This window comes from Mustela putorius, unplaced genomic scaffold (assembly GCF_011764305.1).
Source record: "Mustela putorius furo isolate JIRA1106 unplaced genomic scaffold, ASM1176430v1.1 tig00003942_pilon_pilon_pilon, whole genome shotgun sequence".
NCBI classification, from domain to species: domain Eukaryota; kingdom Metazoa; phylum Chordata; class Mammalia; order Carnivora; family Mustelidae; genus Mustela; species Mustela putorius.
In genome coordinates, this window is record NW_025422087.1 from 21,028,952 (window position 1) to 21,051,539 (window position 22,588).

The 22,588-nt window shown below is 41.4% G+C and overlaps 2 protein-coding genes across 8 annotated transcripts in view; both read left to right on the forward strand.

The window, feature by feature from the left end:
* SOAT1 (sterol O-acyltransferase 1) overlaps positions 1–4,458 on the forward strand; it is a 74,655-nt gene extending 70,197 nt beyond the window's left edge. For all 7 annotated transcript variants that reach the window (XM_045069560.1, XM_045069563.1, XM_045069559.1 and 4 more), the window contains 3 exons: positions 802–937; positions 1,754–1,899; positions 3,232–4,458. In XM_045069560.1, coding sequence (XP_044925495.1) covers positions 802–937; positions 1,754–1,899; positions 3,232–3,288 — 339 coding nt within the window. In that variant the 3' untranslated portion in view covers positions 3,289–4,458. The remainder of the gene's footprint in view (positions 1–801; positions 938–1,753; positions 1,900–3,231) is intronic.
* An 8,997-nt stretch (positions 4,459–13,455) lies between these two features.
* LOC123389022 (axonemal dynein light chain domain-containing protein 1-like) overlaps positions 13,456–22,588 on the forward strand; it is a 46,780-nt gene continuing 37,647 nt past the window's right edge. Inside the window, exons 1-4 of the mRNA XM_045069575.1 lie at positions 13,456–13,784; positions 14,131–14,321; positions 17,009–17,181; positions 18,184–18,287. Coding sequence (XP_044925510.1) covers positions 14,228–14,321; positions 17,009–17,181; positions 18,184–18,287 — 371 coding nt within the window. The 5' untranslated portion in view covers positions 13,456–13,784; positions 14,131–14,227. The remainder of the gene's footprint in view (positions 13,785–14,130; positions 14,322–17,008; positions 17,182–18,183; positions 18,288–22,588) is intronic.

The window sequence follows — 22,588 nt, forward strand, 5'->3', positions numbered from 1 at the left end:
TTACATTTTTTTTTTTTAAGATTTTATTTATTTGACAGAGATCACAAGTAGGCAGAGCGCAAGCGGGGTGGGGGGGCGGGAACAGGCTCCCTGCTGAGCAGAGAGCCCGATGTGGGGCTCGATCTCAGGACCCTGGGATCATGACCCGAGCTGAAAGCAGGGACTTGAATCCACTGAGCCACCCAGGTGCCCCTATTTACTACATTTGGATTAACCCAAGGAATAGATTGGAAAAGTCAAATATAAACATAATAAAATAGGTGCCTTTAGCATGTGATAATTATAAGTCATATATACAGTTGACTCTTGAACAACAAGTGGGGCAGGCGTGCTGACCCTCCCATGCAGGGGGAAAATCTGTATGTAATTTTTTGCATCCCCCAAAACTTTTGCCTGGAAACCTTACTGATAAGATAAAACAATTGGTTAACATGCATTTGTATGTTCTGTGTATTATATACTATATATTTAGAATAAAGTAAGCTAGGGAAAAGAAAATGTTGATAAGAATATGATAAGGAGAAACACATTTACTGTACTGTGCTGTATTTTTTAATAATTTTTTATTTTTTATTAACATATAATGTATTAGCCTCAGGGGTACAGGTCTGTGAATCGCCAGGTTTATACCCTTCACAGCACTTAGCATAGCACATACCTTCTCCAGTTGTACTGTGCTCTATTAACTGAATAAGTGGCCCCATGCAGTTCAAACCTGTGTTATTCAAGGGTCGGCTGTGTCTACTTTGGGCTTAATTACTTTTTAAAAAATTGCTTTTTCATATTCTCCTTTTACCCTAGTTTTTCACCAAGAGGTTCAAGTCGGCTGCCATGTTAGCTGTCTTTGCTGTGTCTGCTGTAGTGCATGAATATGCCCTGGCTATTTGCTTGAACTTTTTCTATCCAGTGCTTTTCGTGCTCTTCATGTTCTTTGGAAGTAAGTATCTTGGCCTCCTGAGAGTACTGAGGGTCGCGCTGAAAGAAAAGTAGACGATGACGTCTAAGGCAGGGTGGACAACTAGATCATAGCAACAGCATTTCAAAGCAGTGTTTATCAGACAGTCACAGCATTGACTTTGAGTAATTAACCATGCTCTGGTGCACAGCACTCATCCTTTGAAGAAGAGACATACACTTAAGTGTACTTGGATTTTGAAGGCTCTTGAAGACTAATGATAACACTGATTTGGGAGATCATGAAGACTATAAACAAGTTTCACACTCTGTTAGTGTTCACTCCAGAAAAACATGGACCCTTGTTTGGGTGTGTGGAGGGAAGGACAAGTTGAAATATGAATGATTCCATGAAATATATTTTCACCTGCTCTGAATATTCTCTGATTTCTTGTTAATCACTGATTAATAAATTTCAACACTTGAAGCTTCAGTTTTAAAAAATTTTTAATTATTTGAAAAGATTTTATTTATTTATTTGACAGAGAGAGATCACAAGTAGGCAGAGAGAGAGAGAGGAGGAAGCAAGCTCCCCGCCAAGCAGAGAGCCCCACATGGGGCTCGGTCCCAGGACCCTGGGACCATGACCCGAGCCAAAGGCAGAGGCTTTAACCCACTGAGCCACCCAGGTGTCCTGAAGCTTCATTTTTACTTACAGTACCAGTAGCCAGAATAAAACCTGTATACCCATAGTTGATGCTCATTGTGATAACAACATGATTACAGCACATGTCTGAGGCCCTTTGTTTCCCGATAGATGATGTTGTGATAACTATATTTTTTATCATTCTAACTTTAGTGGCTTTCAACTTCATTGTCAACGACAGTCGGAAAAGGCCAATTTGGAATGTTATGATGTGGACTTCCCTTTTCGCGGGCCATGGCGTCATCCTGTGCCTTTATTCCCAAGAGTGGTATGCACGTCAGCACTGTCCTCTCAAAAATGTGAGTCTTCGGTTAGGCTGGAATGGAAAAGTAAAGTTTTTGTCCCCTGATTGTGAGGCTTCGTGGGCAGTATTAAGAAGAGTAGTGGAAATGATGCTGAATTAATGCTAAGGGGAGGTAAATAAAGAGTAAAAGGATTAGATTATTATCTGATCTTACTGTACTGGCTTTGAGATTTTTCTTCTCTTTGGTTTTCTTTACATTGAATGTTCCTAGTTCTTGGTTCTCTCTTTCTCTTTTTTCTTTTTCACTGTTTCTTGTTTTGTTCTGTTTTTTAAAGGGTCTTCTCATTTCCTTCCTGTGTCCTGAAAATGTAGGTGTTCTGCAGGGCCTTCTCAGTGGCATGTATATGCCCCCTCTGCCACCACCTACAAATACATGTATTTCTTCCCTCCTCCTTCCTAGAGTAATCAACTCTTTGTGAAAATGTCCAGCTATACTCCTATGTCTAAGATCTCATTTCCCTTGACCTTTGGTGGTGTGGTTGTTTGTAATTATGTAAGAGTCTCATTTTTAAATCTTTCACTTCTAGTTGCATACGGTAACTCCCAAATATTTAGGGGGCACCTTCTTGGTATTTCTGACTATTTCTCACAGGTACCTGTAACTGAAGACGACACCTATAGACAAATTAATGTTTCTTTCCCAAAGCTGCTCCTGCTGTTTATCCTTCTCCTGCTGTTTTTCTTATGCTGCCCTCATGCCTCCTCCTTTCCTATTTATCCCCCCTTTGCGCATCTGAACTAGCTGCTTTGGGCTGTCTTTGGTGATCTGCACACCGAGTCCACCTGTCAGATTTTATTTTCTCAAAATCCACTTCGGATGCAGCATCTTCCAGCTTTTTCAGATTCTTGCTCCAGGCTTTTCCTGTTGGTGAATTTTAATAATGCTTCATGTGTTCTCATTTAGATAATTTAGTTATTCTAAACCTTGTATTATAGTAATTTGTGTATATATTTTATCATCTTTACCCTACCACAGTTTAGATGTTAGGCAACAAACCATAGGTCTGTGCTAAAATAAAATGCAAGATCCAGCAGAGAGGTAGTGCCTGTTTGGAATTTGGTCGGAAGTCCACGTAATTGTATAGAATTTACTGGACTTCAAAATCTTTCTGTAAAACTTCTAAAGCACTATAATCTGTGTTACAGATAAAAATAATGAACATCTTTTGAATTAGCAAGCTGCTTATAGCTTAAAGGTTACTGAAATGATGGGAGGCATTGTAGAGGTACACAATGTATAAAATGAACGCATCCCTGTCTACCCTGACACCTTGCGCACACATGTGTGAAAATAAACTACTCTTCCATTCTTCTTTCCCCATTGAAGCCCACATTTCTGGATTATATCCGGCCACGTTCCTGGACTTGTCGTTATGTGTTTTAGAAGCTTGGACTTCGTTTCATTCCTTGATACTGAAGATGGGTATTCTGCCTGATTTGGGGCCAGCATCTGTTTCCAGTCGTTGCTGACGTTACCTGTCGTATTTGGATCACTGCGCGCTTTACAGATGGCTTGCTCCGTTCCTAGGTCAGCTGAGATATTGCAAGTTTACTGGAATCTTGTGCACTTAAAGCAGGACTCTTTTTTTTTTTTTTTAAACCTTTTTGGGAGAAGGGAGACTTACAGCTGACAACAGTGACCAATTTTTGCTGGGTTTTGTTTTTGACTCCCATCTAAACATCATGACTAAACCCCCATGTGTCCTTGGCCACTGACTTAGCCAAAACACTTAACGAAGAAATAATTTAAATATTTGGGGCTTAGAAATTTTTTTCAGGCACACTGTTGGAATGTATGCTAATTAACTATGTACCTGGGAAAGGAAAGAAAATAATGTGGAACATTTTGCTATTTCTAGTAGAGTGAAAATCTCTAGTTTCCAAAGATAATCTTGTTATGCCTCCTATTTGTTTTTGTTTTTGTTTTTTTAAAAAGTTCGGTCTACTCAGTTTTTACCTTGTTTTCTCTATGAAGTGTAGGTCATGATTTCTGTGAAGCAAAATTACACCTTTCACCTTGAATTCTTGAGTTTGTATCTGAAATCTTACATATTGAGGGAACAGAAAGAAGTAGGAAGGGAAGAAGAGAGAAGTGGCACAGGACAAAGAAAAGACACTTCCTTTTACATCTTCCAAAATAATTTTTAAAAAAGACTTGCTGAGTCAGTCATATGTTTAAATTATTTTATCGTGGAACTTAATGTGGAAGATAACTTTTTTTGGTTGTAAACGCTATTAAGGTAATAACTTTCGGGAAGTTATTTAGAAGTACTCTTTGGTATACTTACTGTTTAATAAATACTGACTTGAAATAGTTGGCAGACTAGTAAGTCTGTAACATATAAGTATTAATCAAATTCCATTAATATTAAAGTGATTTTTAAAGATCCAGAAGCTGGCTTCTGCAGTGCTCAATTATTACACTTTTAATGGTAGTATGTATACTTTAGCTGAAACAAATTAATATGTTATCATTTTCAAGAAAATGTACTCTATTATGTGATGTCTCCTTGTTATAAGATGCTCATTGCTAATACAGTGTGGTGTGCAGGAATTATTTTGTCTGTATGGGGTGTGATTATGTTTGTCAAGACCAAGCATTGAATGGGATCATAGACCATGGAGTTCAATCTTCCACTCAAACAACTGAGACTTAAGAATTACCCAAAAGGTGATTTTTATTTGGAGCAGCCAACCCGAGAGGCTGTGTTGGTATCCTAATAGCCTTACTTCTATCCAGAAAGTTGTGGGACATCTTCTAGAATTGTTTTAAAGTCAGTTTGAGTGTCATAAGGAGAATGGAGTTTCTTAGTCACAACTTAATTTGTATCACAAGTACCCAGCCTCATTACCCATTTTCTTCAGTACCTTTGATGCAGATGAGTTGGGGCAATTTTCAAACATCAAACCCAGCTTTAACAGATAGGCTTCTGACTGTGACAGGAGGTTTTCACACATTCCCAGCAGTAACTGTCTCCCAGCAGGGAGCCATAACCTCCAAATGAGACTGCTTTATACGACATCTTGTAAATGTTGGTTTTTTTTTTTTTCAAGTTAAAATGAATCAGTCATTTGAAATTTTTTTTAAAGATTTTATTTATTTATTTGACTGACAGAAATCACAAGTAGGCAGAGAGGCAGGCAGAGAGAGAAAGGGAAGCAGGCTCCCTGCTGAGCAGAGAGCCTAATGTGGGGCTCGATCCCAGGACCCTGGGATCATGACCTGAGTTGAAGGCAGAGACTTAACCCACTGAGCCACCCAGGTGCTCTTATTCACTTGAACTTATGACTACATTTTAAATATATTGAGGGAGTTAAGAAAACCAGATTGGTGTAAGATTTGTTCATGAGTGAGTCATCACCTGAAGGGAGAGAATGAAACCCTCAAATCTGTATTTCTGTTAAGTGCTGTAAATGTTGGACTCTTCATTGCTATTTGATTTTTGTTGCTGTCTCTCAATTCTGAATATTGCATTTATTGGATTGATTAAGGCTGGTGGGTTTTTGGTTGTTGTTGATTTGCCTTTTTTTTTTTTTAGCATGATTTCATCTTTCCTTTACTAGTTTTTTCCCCCCCTGCCCAAGACCTTGAAGTGACAACAAAGGATACTTAAAACTAAGGGTTCTTTAGAACCCTTAGACCTTAAGACTGCCCTAAGAAATTTTCACAAATGTGTAAAGGAAGAGCTACTTTCTGTGACAAACTAGTTTGATAGCCATGGACTGCTAGCTGCTCATAGCAAAAGTCATTTTATTTAAACCACTATCTACACTCCTAAATAAAACTTCTGTTATGTTTTAGGAAGATTTACTGACTTTTCCTCTTTTGCTTATAGGATGATACTTTTTTTTTTTTTAAGATTTTTTCTTTATTTATCTGACAGAGATCACAAATAGGCAGAGAGAGAGGAGGAAGCAGGCTCCCTGCAGAGCAGAGAGCCTGATGTGGGGCTCGATCCCAGGACCCTGGGATCATGACCTGAGCCAAAGGCAGAGGCTTAACCCACTGAGCCACCCAGGTGCCCCAGGATGATACTTTCTTATTTTGAAAAGGAAAGCTTTTAAAACTCCTTTCCTATAAGAAGTATTAATGATAGTAGCCATAATTGTGGGTGTTTCCTCCAAGGCAACAACAATATCTCAAACTTAATTTTAAAATCTGTTAGATGCTTTCATTCTCAGTCCTGGGTAGTGAAGGAAAATGGAGTTGTTTTTGGTGGATCAACCTCCTACAGTTGCCTAATAAGTGAAGTTGCTTGCTTTATGATAGAATTTAATTAGAAAATTCAGGCTGCTTTTAACCTTTCAGTAACTACTTTTTGATTTTGGAAGCATGAGGAGTGGGGGAAATGCCTTTTCCTTTTAGCTGTAGGGTAAAAGTAGGTGACATTGGCAGCTTAACAGGGTACAGTGTGTAAATAGTCTATAATTGGGAGCACAGATTGTTGCACAAGTCATTGATTTTGTGTAGGCGGTTTTCATTGAATTTTAAAATCATACTTGGCCTGAAGAGTGGACAGGCCTAATAGAACATTATGTATCTAAAAAGGTTTGTCATGTGGGCTATGTACCTAAAAAGATGTAATTTATGAACTGTTAAAGTCTTCTATGCAAAAAGATGTTTTATGTGGTCATGAGTAATTTTGAGCAAAGCTCATTATTTTGTAAGGGAAAAATAATGAAGGTAAACTAATAACAATTGTAGTAAACAGGTGGCCTGATGGAGTGTGTTTTAGTTATGAAACTATAAAAAAAATTGTTACACTTAAGCCCAGCATGCAAAACAGATAGAATAGAACTGCTTCTGGTTGAGATTGGGATGCAGGGCTGGAGTCCTGTTGTTTGGGACACCCATTTTCTCCTACCCCCAGATACCAGTCAGAAAACCAATGACGCAGCAAAAAAGGCATGCACCGGTGTTTCAGATAGCCTCATACTTACTAAGCAGTGTGGCAGTAGGCACAGTTGCCTTGTTTATCAGAGCCACAGTTTCCCTCATCTGTAAAATGGGGGCAGTAACTACCTCATAGGGTTATTGCAAAACACTAGCCCTGGCCGAAAGTGGGCCTCAGTATCTTCTTACCTTCTATAAATTCTAAACCTGAATCCTTGTTAACTCGTTGGAATCTTTCAAAAATGTGAATGTTTGAAATGCTGCACACTCCTGAGAGTATGTGCTTTTAAATAGACTCAATGACAATGTGAATCCCCGTTGTCACCTTGACTGATAGAAGCACTCCTGTAACAGGACTGACAAGAATTTAACACAATTTTTCTTTTCTTTCTTTCTTTTTTTTTTTTTAACAATTTTATTTATTTATTTGACAGAGAGATCACAAGCAGGCAGAGAGGCAGAGAGAGAGGAGGAAGCAGGCTCCCCGCTGAGCAGAGAGCCGGGTGCGGGGCTGGATCCCAGGACCCTGAGATCATGACCTGAGCCAAAGGCAGAGGCTTAACCCACTGAGCCACCCAGGCGCCCCTTAACAAGATTTCTTAAAGGCACTTGTGTTTCCACCTCCGAAATTACTTTCAGATTTACCTGCTTAGTATTTTAAAAAGAAAAGCACGTCTGCTTTTACCTAGGTATTTAAGTGTTAGAAATAGTGTGTATACTTTATAGTTAAATTTTAGAATTTATGGAGAGGAAGGAAACCAATGATGCATTAACTTTTGCCTGTGTAAAGAAAGCTTCTAGTCTTTTTTTTTTTTTAAAGATTTTATTTATTTATTTGACAGAGAGAAATCACAAGTAGTCAGAGAGGCAGGCAGAGAGAGAGAGAGGGAAGCAGGCTCCCTGCTGAGCAGAGAGCCCGATGCCGGACTCGATCCCAGGACTCTGAGATCATGACCTGAGCCGAAGGCAGCGGCCTAACCCACTGAGCCACCCAGGCGCCCTGAAAGCTTCTAGTCTTGAAAGGCAAAATTCTTAATGGAAGATAGTTCACACTTTGGTTAATAATGTGTAATGGACTTGCTTGCTAACCTTGTGCAAAACTTTATGTGACTTACGTAGTTTTTATGAACAGTTTATATGTGTGTGCATAAATACTACAGAGACAGCTCTGTCTTGGACACTTTTGCATATCTTTTCTCAAGGCTTTATGTTTATGGCTCAGAAATTAAAGAAACTGGAACATAAAGGTTCTGAGGAATAAAATGAGTATTACTAGTAAAGCTTATATAAGAATTTGAGTAGTTTCTAACATCACTAAAGTTTCTATCAGGTAATAGAATTTTGGAACTCAGTTTATAAAAGAGGTAAAACACAATTTCAACTCTGGTCGAAAGGGGGAGAATGGAGTCCTTCTTGCTTGGTCTGCTCTTTCTCACCCTAAATTTAATGCCTGCTTGAACATCAATAATGATAAAAACTGGAAAGCTGTAGCCTATGTAATCTACGAAATCCTTTCAGTCAAGTTCCCACTTTGTTTTTCTGTAAAGCATAAAGACTTTTTAATAGTTAATTTGGATCTGAGAAAAAGGGTTAATCTCAGAAGTTATGTAGTTTAAAAAAAAAAAAAAACACAACTAAGATTGCCTCTTCTGTATTCCTTTTTCTTCCCCAAATGTTTTCTTCCTTATTTTTACTAGCACTGCCAAGGGAGTGCTGATGTGACACTAGCAGGTAATCTCCTTGCTGTGGGGTCCGTTTGGGGTCTGTTTGTTTCAGTGAGGGGGCGGGTGTGCTCCCTCGTGGTTCTGAGACTTGAGGCAGTTTGTGCATGCAGTCGCATAGGGATACAGTTTGGATTCCCGTGTGCAGATGTGCCAATTCCTGTGTGAGAAGAGCGCTGCAGCTCCAGCCACGGCTCTGCCCTTTGGGCCCGTGCGGCAGCTTCCTTCCTGTGTCTACGCTTGTCCAGCTTGTGCTTTGAAATCCGTCGTGTTCTGAGCATAGCAGAGGTCATGGACATCTGTGGTGGTTTTAAAGGTTTTCCTATAATTAAAAGATGTCTTTTCTGATTCAGTCCTGTTGCTGTTTTCCAGAATTTCTATACAGGAACCACCCCCTCTCCCCAACACCCTGCCCTGTGTGTCTAATCACTGGTACTGTCACTTTGTTCAGTATGCACGGTCTTAAAATCTACATATATAAAATGGCAAGATATTGGATATGTGAAGAATGTGGTAAATAAAAATATTTGGGAAAAACTTAGTTCTGTTGTTTTTAAAAGTAATCAAGTTCATTTAATATCTACATATTTCATAATTACAGATGTTTTTCAGTTTTCAAAGATTGTGAGAGCGTGCATGCACAAGCAGGGTGTGAGGGGCTGAGGGAGAAGCAGACTCCACACTAAGTAAGGAGCCTGATGTGGGGCTCGAGCCCAGGACCCCGGGATCATGACCTGAGCCAAAGGCAGGCACTTAACTAAGCCACCCAGGAGCCCAGAATGATGGAGGGGGAATCATGTTGAAGATTACAAGTCAATAAATGGTACGGCCAGTTGTGACACTGCCACTTTGAGCCGCCTCTCTTTATTGTGGTCATTATTTGTTGCTTGACGCCTTTTGCAGTTGGCCTCTTAAAACTTGTGAATGGCTGTTTCTAAAAATGCATTCAGCTCTTCCCCTAATGGGTAGAAATGGACTTCCTTTTCTAATGAGAGTTGGGAAATACGTTGGTGGAAAAGTGTCCCTTTTCAGACAAGACTGGGGGAAACTGATTTTGAAGCAAGATTCATTGCTTTCATTCCTCCAAAGAATCTCATAATAGAAACCTATTATAAGTAGGCTTTGACATCAGAACATTCTTCCCATAGAAGCATCATCATACTAAAAGCTAAGAAGTCTTCTAATCTCCCCTGCTCTGGCTCTAGCCACCTGCTTCTGCAGGGCCAGAGGACAGGGAAGGGTGCAGTTCCTTCAGAAATAAGATGGGCCCCTTTCTGTTTCTTCGACCAAGTGAGTATTCTTTGGCACCAGGGCAGAACCATGGTGTGGCAGTTTTCGTTAATAAATTTAATGAAGTTGAGGGTCTTGACCCTTTAGACTCAGCTTGCATTTGGACTCCAATGAATGAAGTTCATGAAACTTTTAAAACTGGAATACCAGTTTGTAACTATACCATGAGAAATCAATCAGGTTGGCAACAATTGTTCTGTATAAGACCAGTTTATGGTATGATGAGAAGGAGGAATTCTTCTAGAGTGCATCAACATCACATGCCATGTACTGCGCTGTGTACTGAAGATAACGCTTGTGAACAAAACCAAAAGCATCTTCCATATGCACACTCACGTGGAATCAGAAGGAGGGGACTTAACTGAATGATGACGGAACAGCTGAGGCATCTCGGTTTTAGGAATGTCCTCCTGTGGAAGCAACACTAGAAGTTACTCTTCCCTGAGAGATGCTTGGCTGGGCAGTGTCTGGCTGGCTTTCTCAGTGTCTCCTTCACAGCACTTAGGGATACCTTCAGTGTTAAGCTACACGAAGTACAAATATTGGCCTCTTCCCCAGACTGACTCCTTCAGGAAGCTATGCATGCTATTTGTAAGTGCCCATGAATGAGAGTGTAATCCCTGCGCACACACTTAGAAAGGGAATTGGTGAGGGGTGCCTCAGTTGGTTCAGTCAGTTAAGCATCCAGACTTGATTTTGGCTCAGTGCGGTGAGACTGCACTGAGCTTGGATCTTGCTTAAGATTTTTTCCCACTCCCCAACTCTTTTTCTCTCTCTCAAAAAAAAAAAAAAAAAAAAAAAAAAAGAGGATTGATCAAAGAGATTGGTGCAAATGCACTCCTGCTTTTTCCCCAGCTCAAGGCATGTTCAGTGATCACACTGAATCTCCTCTGAGGTACCCTCTGCTTGAAGCCAGAGGTCCCTACTACTGAGCTGGGTGTGTGTTAAGCTGCCACAGAATTCAGTCAATGCCAACAAGCTCAGTTAGCCATGTTATAACTACGTGACAATTTTTACTATCATAAGGTTTTCCATTTAGGAAGATTACTACCTGCTCATCTTGGATTGTGCTGTGATAGTTTCCATCAAAGACCTCAGTATTTTTACCTCTCTCCACTTCAGGGTTCCCTTGGTATCGAAATAGGAGTTTTGCCAAGAGTGGCAACTGTGTTGTTCGATAGCTATGATCTTGTAATATATATGTTTTTAAATTTTATTTATTCATGAGAGAGAGGCAGAGGCAAAGGGAGAAACAGGATCCCAAAGGAGCAGGGAGCCCAATGTGGGACTCGATTCCAGGATCCCAGGATCATGACCTGAGCCAAAGGCCGACACTTAACTATCTGATCCACAATAAACTAATATTCTTAAGTTCTGACCTGTTTTTGTGCATTTACCATATACTTCTACAACTTTAATGCATACCTTTGCTCAGGAAACAGTATATATAATCACACCATTGCATAGGATGGAAAATGAGAAGTGGCCTTTGATGTCTTTTTAATACCAAAGATCTAATCGCTTAACCAAATTCGATAGATTTTATTTTCTATGTGTCCTTGAATCTGTTCACTTGTCTATCTCTTCTATCCATCCCCTACTTAGATACTTTTTTTTTTTTTAAGATTTTATTTATTTACTTGAGAGAGACAGTGAGAGAGAGCATGAACGAGGAGAAGGTCAGAGAGAGAAGCAGACTCCCCATGGAGCTGGGAGCCCGATGCGGGACTCGATCTCGGGACTCCAGGATCATGACCTGAGCCGAAGGCAGTCGTCCAACCAACTGAGCCACCCAGGCGTCCCTACTTAGATACTTTTTTAAAACTAGGTTAAGAATATGAAAGATTAGTTACCTTGGTCTTCCAGTACCCAAAGGCTTGATAAACTTTAAGAGGAACGCTCAGAATTTTAGCATTTCTGAATTCAGTTAGTCGTCGTCGTCTTTTTTTTGTTTTTGTTTTTTCAGTTAGTCTTCTGGTTATGGTTCCAAACTAGAGTGTAGAGTCATGCCACCAGTGAGGAAGGCAGAAGGCAAGCTGAAGGGAAGTTACCTTCCACCGGCTTGTGCATTGCTTTTGCCCTTCACCTGCTTGATCACTGCCAATCCTTAGAGGGAACTAGGTATGTGCCATATGAGTGTTGTGTGTCCTCTGTTGATTTCTTGGGAAATCTAGAGAAAAATGAGTGATGGGATAGGGCTAAAGGCTATAATGCTCAGCTAGCCAAGGTGTTTGAGTAAGAATTACAATGGGCCACAGAGATTGTGTATTTTTTTTTTAAGATTAAAAAAAATTTTTATTTGACAAAGATCACAAGTAGGTAGACACGCAGAGAGACTGGGGAAGCCGGCTGCCTGTTGAGCAGAGAGCGGGATGCAGGGCTCAATTCCAGGACCCTGAGATCATGACCAGAGCGGAAGGCAGAGGTTTAACCCACTGAGCCACCTAAGTACCTCTGTGTGTGTTTATTTTTTAAAAAAGATTTATTAAATTTAAAGACCGGGATGGGGGAGGGGAGGGACAGAGGGAGAGAATCTTCAAGCAGGAACCCCCCTCCCCAACATTGCAGAGCTCAATGGGGGCTCTATGCCATAACCCATGAGATCATGGCCCAAGCCAAAACCAAGAGCTAGATGCAACACTTAGGTCATATTTTTCATTGCTATTATCCTGAAAACCGGAAACCAGAGACCAAATCCATCAGCACAGAACTGTCCAGTTGATTTTCAAAACACCACATAGTTTGGGCCAGGCACCGTGCTTGGTCCTAGGGAATAGGAAAGTTGGAAAGATAAGTTATCTTCCCTTCTAAAGTTTATTTGCCAGACTGGAATCACCTGGACACTGGGATTCCACCCGCACTTTTTGGCATTAAGGCTCCCCTACCCTTTTTTTTTAAGGTATTGAGTGGTATTAGGGAATTTGTTCATAATATTGCTAGGATTCTAAAAAGGTGTATTTTATTTATTAGAGAGTAAATCAGCAGGAGCAGGGGGAAGAGGGAGAAGCAGACTATCCCTGAGCAGGGATCCCCATGTGGGGCTAGATCCCAGGACCCTGAGATCACGATCTCAGCCCAAGGCAGATGCTTAACCCACAGAGCGCCCCCAAGGTTCCATATTAATAGAAAATGACCCCCGTGACAGTAAGGGGCAGGGCTTCAGCTCCTCCATGCTAGTGCGTTTATGCCATTCTTTCCTGAGAACAGCTTTTTGGGAAGCCCCAACTATTTTATTCGGGTGGGCTCATCCTAAAGCGCAATCTTCTTGCCTGCCTCCACCCAAAAGCAGCCTCGACCTACGAATGCCGTCAGGGTGCTGGGTGGGGGGGGGATGGGGGGGGTGGTGCGGGTAGTGCGTGGGTGCCCAAGGAAGCCTTCACCAAGAGATCAAGGGCAAGGGCAGCATCCGTAAGGAAGCTTCAACAGATGGGAAAACAGCTTTTGGTTAAGTTCACTTTGAATTTGGCTTTGTGGGGCGTGTGTGTGTGTGTTTGTAAAAATAGGAAAAACAACAAAAAAGTGGGAGAGAGCGATGGGAAAACAAATCTCTCACAGCCTGCTAGCTCCAATACGGCAGCTGGCGCCTTCCCCCGGAGCCGCGAAGGTCGTCCCCGGGGAGGAGGGAGAGCGACCCGGCCCCCGCTGGCGCCTGCGCACTGGCGACGACCTGGGGCGGAAGCGCCGGCATCTACACTCTTGCGCACTCCGTGAGAACCGCCCGATTAAATATGTTTGTTTTCTATGGCTGCTGAACCTATCCCATGGTGAGAGATACCGCATCCCCGGGGGTTGGGACTCTTCGCTATCCCCCTCCTCCGCCGGCACTCCGAAGACAGCCCCCCGTGAGGGCGCCCAAAGCTCGGGGTCCTGGGTTTCCATGGCGACACGCAGGCGCTCCGGGAAAGGGCGAGGCGCTATGTCTGGCGGGAAACACAATCGGCCGGTAGCGGCTGTCTCTGTTTCCCATCACTTCTGGTGAGCGACGCGGCGCGGATTCGGCCCTACCCGAGTCCTTGCAGCTGGTGTGCCCCGGGGCGCTGCGTGGGGCGGAGGTGGGAGGCCGCGGAGCCCAGCTCCCTGCCTGGAGCCGGGGCGCCCTCCGGGTGGGGCCAGGGGCGGTGAGTGGCCCGAGCGTGTCCTTCCGGGCCTGGGCCCGGACCCCGACCCAGCCGCAGGCTTCTCAGCCGCGTCAGGTGACCTGAGAGAGCGCGGAAGGCTCCCCAAAGAAGGAAAACCCACGCCAGAGGAATTATAAACTCTGATCCTAACACAAGCACTAAATGGGTCTCTCTCGTTTTTTCTTTCTTCCTTTTGCCTGCAGGACTGTCAAATCCCAGTAGGGGGCTGATTTGTTTCTAAGTCCGCTTTCTGGAGCGGTATTTCCAATGACCAGAGAGTGGTAGGAAGCCTTGACTAATATGTTTCTTCCGAAAACGTCCTCCACATCGCTAACCTCCATGTTAACGCATGAGGGCAAAAAATTAAAAGTCTCTGCATCCAAGGAGGAGACAGGTAAATTTCTTCAAGGATCCCGCAGACAGAAGTAACCATGCTGTGGACGGAACTCACAGCCCCTTCCCTGTTCAGCCGAATCTTGAGATTTCGGGATACCTTAATTAGTTTTGTCTTTCTAATACACTTGTTTCAACAAAATCAAAAGCCATTCCTTGGGGCGCCTGGGTGGCTCAGTGGGTTAAGCCACTGCCTTTGGCTCGGGTCATGATCCCAGGGTCCTGGGATCGAGCACCGCATCTGGCTCTCTGCTCAGCAGGGAGCCTGCTTCCTCCTCTCTCTCTCTGCCTGCCTCTCTGCTTACTTGTGATCTCTCTCTGTCAAATAAATAAATAAATTCTTAAAAAAAAAAAAGCCATTCCTTTTATAGTACTTTTGAGTCAGAGCCCTGCCTCAGTACTCCACCTAAAGACTGTACTTTTGTTTTTAGATTTTTTAAAAAATTTTATTTATTTATTTGACAGACAGAGATCACAAGTAGGCAGAGAGAGGAGAAGCAGGCTTCCTGCTCAGCAGAGAGAGATTCAGATTCGGGGCTCGATCCCAGGACCCTGAGACCATGATTTGAGCTGAAGGCAGAGGCTTAACCCACCTAGCCGCCCAGGCGCTCCTGTACTTTTTTTTTAATATGATGATGAGTTTTATATTGTTTTAAATCTTCTTTTTAAAGGTTTATTTATTTTAGAGAGAGAGAAAAAGTGGGGGGAGCGGCAGAAGGAAAGGGGGAAAACGCAAGCATAGTCCCAAGTGCAGAGTGCAGCGGCAGGGCTGGATCTCACCACCCTGAGATCATGACCTGAGCCAGAATCAAGGGCCATATTCTCAGCGGACTGAACCACCCAGGCGCTCCTAGTTTTATATTCACCCTTTTTTAGTTCCAGTAGTTGCACGAAACTATTTTTTTTGTAACTGGGTTCTGACTTGAAGGAACCAGTTTGTATGAGGTTTTAATAATTATTCTAAATAACAGTGATTCCTTAAGATTTTCATTCATATAGAGATAAATGCAGGTCTGCTCTAGAATAAGAATCAGACTCATCCCTACTCCCATTATGCCAAAACTTCCTTTAAGGGGAGACTGTGCTGAAACCCCGACCAGCTTTTTTTTTCCCCTTCCTATTTCTTGTGATATTCTACCTCCATTTCAAACATTCAAGAGATAAAGAGATTTGGTAATGGGAACTTTAGAACTTTTGCTGGTGAACAGGGAAGGCATGCTACCTCCTTATAGAAATTAATGAGGGAGCAGAAGGCAAGCTGGGGCAAAGTTAAGCTGACACCTGAAACCCACCCAAAACCTACCTGCTCCTTGGTGGGATGTGTGTGACACTCTTCAGATACTGCTGGCTGCCCTAAAGCCAAGGGACGGGAAAAACAAATGGTTCACTAAGAGAGATCACAGTCCCACCAGGCAGGAGTCTCCATCATTTTACCAGTGTCTTAGTGATTTACAAGGAAAAAGCATTCGTATCAATAGTGTAACTTTCAGAGACCCATAATTCAATTTTCTGGAGTCCTAACATCACCCTCTTCCATGAGTGATGTGGGAAACAGAGGCAGAAGGAAATGTAAACAAAGTTAAGTTTCTTTACCACCTGCTACTTATTGACAGAAAGTTGTAATAGAAAGATACAGCATTCCTCCAAAAACCTCCCCAGACTGACTTAATGTTAATGCCTTACTAGAAGAAAAACACTATAACTCAGCATTAGCTAGGCCTCCAGTATCCTATAAATCTTTAGCATATCAAAGTCTTTTGGACACCTCCCTTTTTCCTTACCTCCTCCAAGTCCCAAGTATATCATCAGCCATTCCTCGAAACCCCAGTTGCAGCCGCTCTTTCTGCCCACCGGTCCTGTCCCCGTACTTTAGTACAATCACCTTTATTGCACCAAAGACATCTCAAGAATTCTTTCTTGGCTGTCAGCTCTGGACCTTATCAACATTCCAAAAATATATCATTAACATAAGCCATACTTTGTGAGGGGCATAGATTAGTGGAGAGTGCTATAAGCAACAACCCCACTCTCCTTGACTTCACAGGAGGGCTTTTCCTGTTTGTCCCCATTCCCTATCTTTACAACAACTCTGCCCTCCTCAGGCTGAACGGAGCACTCTCCATATGTTTCTTACTCTGCTGCTCGCTCAGATTATTCCACTCTCTTCATTTCCACCAATCCTCATTCTGCTTTTACTTTTAAACCGGACTCAGATCCCTTCCACTGTAGAAATGCCCCAATTAAATCAGTTCTTCTCACCTTTGAATTTACATACAAATAATTACTAAATAATTTGACAGTTTCAAGGAGAGGTTTCTTTTGTTCTTTTCACATCAAAGGGGAAATAGGCATTCCCATCATATTAAGGCTGGTCCACTTAATTGGGCAGGTGATGTGAATTTAATTTTCGATTTTGAATTTGGAATAATGAAGGTTCATCTTTGTGCCTCGGTTTTTGAAACTGTGTGACGTTAGTGTGAGGAGGGAAGGCAATATGAGGGTTTTTTTTTTTTTTTTTTTTTTTGACTAGATGATGTTCAGTATTTAAAATACTGTTACTATTCTTGGCAACCAGAAGCAGTGTTTGCTCTGTTAGAAACGTACAGGTGGTATTGATGAGGTAGCCTGGGAATCTCCAACTAACTACTGAAAACTGCACCAAGTTTTTCTTTCCTGTCACTTTCTTAGGACTTCCTGAACTAAAGGAAAAAAAAAATATGGTGGATCGTTCAAAACCCCTTCCTACATCCCTTCAGAATGAGTTCATCCCTGAGGAAGTTCTTCTTTCTCTGACCTATGCCGCCAATGCTGGTCCTTGTCCTGAAAACTTATTGCCCCCTAAGAAAACTAAAACCCCAAAAGTGAGTATATACCTATACGAAGTACATGGAAACCCGTCTCTTTGGTATCCAGTTCATTAGGTATTCATTGAGCATGTTCTTTGTTAAAAACCAAAATTCAGCTGAGTAAATTTCAGGAGCATTATAACTGGCTTTATTCAACAATTCATGAATCAGACTGCATCCCATATAGGAAGTAGAAAGGAGTTCTAAGAAGTTGTACAAAATAGAGGGTTTTTTTTTTTTTGTTTTTGTTTTTTGGCAGAAAAGGGCAGGGACAGGGATGTCATAAACAAAAGAAAGGATTATTTTGGGCAGGATCATCTTCTGGGGAAGGGTGGGAGCCTATCAGGCTAATTACCTCCTTTGTGCTGATCAGGAACTTCCAGATGATTGGCTGCTCTTGGGAGATGCTAGAACTGCAATTCCAGTTGCTTTGCTGATGTGAGGCTTAGCACAAATGCATTCAATTTGGGTTTGTTGTTTCTTTTTTAATGTTTTATATATATATATATATATTTTTAAAGATTTTATTTATTTGTCAGAGAGAATGCGCAAGCACAAGCAGAGGGAGTGGCAGGCAGAGGGAGAAGCAGACCCCTAGCTGAGCAGCGAGCCTGATGTGGGGCTCAATCCCAGGACCCTGGGATCATGACCTGAGCCGAAGGCAGAGGGTTAACTGACTGAGCCACCCAGATGTCCAGTGTTATATATTCCTGATTGTCTTTCAACATACTTTAAAATTAATTTCCTAGAATGAAAACTAAAATCATTTGCTAGTGTTGCCAAGGAAATGCTATTTAAAATGTGATTTACCTAAGTGATCATTATTACTGCTCAGTCTTGATAGTTTTCTTTCACTTTTGAATTGTCCCAGTTTCTGTTTTTCTGCATAGTGTTGATTAAGCATTCTGCTTTCTCTTTTTTTCCCACTGACTACTCAAATGCCTTTCCAAAGGATTAACAGATTTCATTTGACTAGAGCTCCCTCTGCTGTGTATTCATGTATTTGCTTTTTCTTAGGGCACTCTTCCGCGTCAGACTGACCAGGTCTGGTATCACCCTATTCGAAGAAATAAGTTCAAATACCTGATTGATCATCCTGTTTCCCTAACTGGTGCCGGAAGGTAAAGAAGGCAGATGGTAGGGAGGATGCTGATGAATAGAGTCGTTTTCTCATTTCTTGGGGAGGGGCATAGTTTGGAAAATTACAGAGTCAAAGATTTTACTTTATTTTAATATATTTTTTAAGATTTTATCTATTTATTTGAGAGAGAGAGAGAGAGAATGAGGGAGAGAGAGCGAGCATGAGAATAGGGAGAAGCAGACTCCCTGCCGAGCAGGGAGCCAGATGCTGGACTCAATCCTGGGACTCCAGAATCATGACCTGAGCTGAAGGCAGTCACTTAACCAACTGCGCCACCCAGGTGCCCAGAAGCAAAGATTTTAAAATTTGAAGTTTACAGTATCTTTGTTGATCAGAATACAATCTGAAGAAGACACAAGACCTTCTTTCTGTGTGTAGGATTATTAACTCTACTGGCTTTTGGTTTGTTTAGATTTGCTTTTTGCATGCCTTTGTGTCCTTGTCCACTTGCTCCTCTGTCCCATGTTGTACCCTAGTAAAAGGGACAAGATCCGAGAGGCAGAGTGCCTTAGAGTGCCTCTTTCATCTGCATGTTTAAGAAGAGTGAGGTAACATAGCTTCATGAAAACCTTGAAAAGCAAGTGCTTACTCCTTGGTTTTCCTCTCCACCTTTATATCAAATCAGCAAATACTATTTGTTGTTTTTACGTCATTCCTAAAAATATTCTGACTGTCCAGGGTTTCCCTGTGAAGATTGTGACCAGCTCATTTCCTATGTGTAGTCCATTCATCAGTTGCACGCCCCTCATGAGATATTATTTCATCCGAACGCAGTAATATGTAATATTATCACACATTAATGACATATTAATTTGGAATAATAAACATTAACACATGCATAAGTTATTTAATCTTTCTGAGTTCCATTTTTTTCATCTGTAAAAAGGGAATAATAGACTTAGTCCATTTTGTGGACCTTTCAGGGATATTGTAAAGCACATATTTTAAAGGAGATAATGGACAGTGCTATTTATGTATGTATGTATGTTTGTATGTAAGCTCTATACCCAACATGGGTCTCAAACTCATGACCCTGGGATCAAGAGGCATGCGCTCCACTGACTGACCAGCCAGATGCCTCTATACAGTGCCATTTAAATATAAGTTATTATGGGGCACCTGAGTTGCTCAGTGGGTTAAAGCCTCTGCCTTCGGCTTTGGTCATGATCCTGGGGTCCTAGGATCGAACCCTGCATCGGACTCTCTGCTCAGCAGGGAGTCTGCTTCCCCCCCACCCTCTGCCTGCCTCCCTGCCTACTTGTGATCTCTGTCAAATAAATAAATAAAATCTTTTTAAAAAGTAAATAAATATGTTATTATTACTTAGCTATGTCTCAGTGCTAGAAAAAGTGGCAGGAAATTAGGCTATTAATTTTTGTGTCCTGGGGCTTAAGTGTCAAAGTATCTGTATTTTATTTTATACATTTAAATCATGGTTATAATTATCACTAGTTATGATTAGTAGTTATGAGATGTTTGAAGTACTTTGAAAAAATATTAAGCTATATCTGAATACAGCAGTAACCCAGTATTAAAGTTTTTTTTTTTTTTTTTTTTTTTTTTAAAGATTTTATTTATTTATTTGACAGAGAGAGATCACAAGTAGGCAGAGAGGCAGGCAGAGAGAGAGAGGAGGAAGCAGGTTCCCCGCTGAGCAGAGAGCCCGATGCGGGACTCGATCTCAGGCCCCTGAGATCATGACCTGAGCCGAAGGCAGCGGCTTAACCCACTGAGCCACCCAGGCGCCCCCAGTATTAAAGTTTTAATGTCAAATGACTTCTGACTTAGAATTTTGAAACTGTGATCTGTATTGTGGTAAACAGGGTAATGGCCTCCCTACAAAATGTTCTCACTGTACCTCAGAATTCGAATATATGCCTTACGTAGCCAAGGAGATTTTGTGGATGTGATTAAATTAAGGACCACAAGATGGTGAGATTAACCTGGATTCTTGGATTGGGCCCAACCTAATGGCCTGAGTCTTTAAAGTGGAAAAAGAAGGAAGTTGAACAGATCAGAGATGGAGGAAGACACAGTGGAAGTGTGAGAGAGAAGGAATTCAGCCTACTATTACTGGCTTTGAAGATGGAGGTAGGGAGGACACAAGCTAAGAACTACTCTTGTCTTCTAGAAGCTGGGTATGGCCCTCAGCTGGTAACCATCAAGGAAACAGGGATCTCACTCCTAGAACCGCAAGGAATTGAGTTCCTTTAACAACTTCAGTGGGCACGGAAATGGATCTTCCCCTAGAGCATTCCAGAATGGAATACAGCCCTGTCAACACCTTGATTTTAGCCTGTGAGTCCTATGTTGGACTTCTGACCTACAGAACTATAACATAATAATTTGTGTTGTCTAAGCTGCTAAATTTGTGGTAATTTTTATGACACCAGTAGAAAATTAATACACATGTATAACTAATGGTATTTATAACAAGAGGTAACTTGTCTGGCAACCTTAAATATTTAGAGCACAGTAGTAAAATATAAAACAACCTAGCAATAGCCTCTGAGTAATACTTTTCGACAGCTTTCTCAGTCAGAATTCAATGCAGAAAATAAAATTTTAAGCGATAAATCAACTGTTTACAAAATTCTTGGAAGGGCTAGAGAAGCAGGTATGTAGCAATACTTTTGGGAATAACTCTCAGAACAAGGTGGAATTAACCTACTATCCAGGCTGTTACCTCCAAGGCTGTCACTAGAGTTCAGAAGTGTGCCCGCTTGAATAGACATTTGTACAAAGAAGGTAAAAATGGGCCATATGCACATGAAAAGATGCTCAACATTATTAGCCAGAAGCAAATGGCAATCAAACCTGAAAAGATACTATTTCTCACCTACTAGGATGACCAACGTCAACAAGCAGACAATAACAAGGATTTGTGAGGGTATCGACATCGGAAGTGTCATACGTCCTGGTGGGAATGTAAAATGGAGCAGCCTTGTCGGAGAATAGTTCCGCAGTTCCTCAAAAATTTAAACATAGGCTTACCATATGACCCAGCACTTCCACACCTAGGTTTATACCCAAGAGAATAGACAATATGACTGCACAAAAACTTAGAATGAATATTCATGGAAATATTATTCATGCACCCCAAAAGTGGAAACAAACCAACTGTCCATCAGTTGATGAAAAAATAAACAAAATGGCATATACAATGGAATATTCTTCAGTCATAGAAAGGAATGAAGAAGTACAGATACTTGCTACAACACTGATGAACCTTGAAAACCTGCTAAGTGAAGGAAGCCAGTCATTACAGGGCACATGTATGTTTCTATTTATATGAAGTGTCAGGATAGGGAAATCCGTAGAGACAAAAAGTAGACTGGGGGTGGGACTGGCAAGAAGAGTGGAGAATTACTGCTGATGGGTAAGGGTTTTTTGGGAGTGGTGATAAAGATAATCTAGAATTAGATACTGGTGATGGTCATAACAACCTTGTGAATATATTGAAATTGTAAATTGTGAATATAGTAAAAACTTGTAAACTGTACTCTTTAAGAAGATGAATTTTATGGTATGTGAATGATACTGCAATTAAAAAAAAAAAGTCCCTTAACTGTGATCCAAGGATCTGGAAGCTGAAATCAAGAAGCTGTCCCTGCAGTTACTGCACTGCCCCTATGGACTGGGGTAGCTGGACAGTGGATTCTGGAATGTTTCAGGAAAACCACTTTTTCATGTTGATGTTGGTAGAATCCGCCAAAGACATGACAGGGAAGCGACTCCCGTTTTACTTCTACCTCTGAAATCTTGCAAAAGGGCATCTACTTGCAGAAGTTAGTTCATACCCAGAACCCTACCTGCAAGGGTGTCTGGGAAGTGCTTTCCAACCATTGAACTCAAAGAAGGACCCAACACACACTAGGGCCTGCCATATTCCAGTACTGACTTAGGTGTCAAAAACATAACCAGACTGTCCTCAGGACACTTCTAACTTCATAAGTCATTACTTGAATTGTCAAGAAAAGATTATATTGTGTTACATACACTCTGCTTAAGGAAGCTGTCAAGTTTTAAATACATTTTAGAAAGACAGTGTTTTTTTTAAAAAGCATATCTCAGCTCTTTAGAAAATCCATCTCTCTGAAATACCTCATTCCTTGACGTCAGATAAAAAGCATGCTTATGTGTGAACATAACCAGTGATTATTTGAAGAAAAATTTGAAGTATGAACTCAGTGTAATAAACTGGGGGATCCAGTTTTTGTGTTATGGCTAGGAATCAAAGTGTTTTTTTTTGTTTTGTTTTTTTGTTTTTGTAAATAAAGA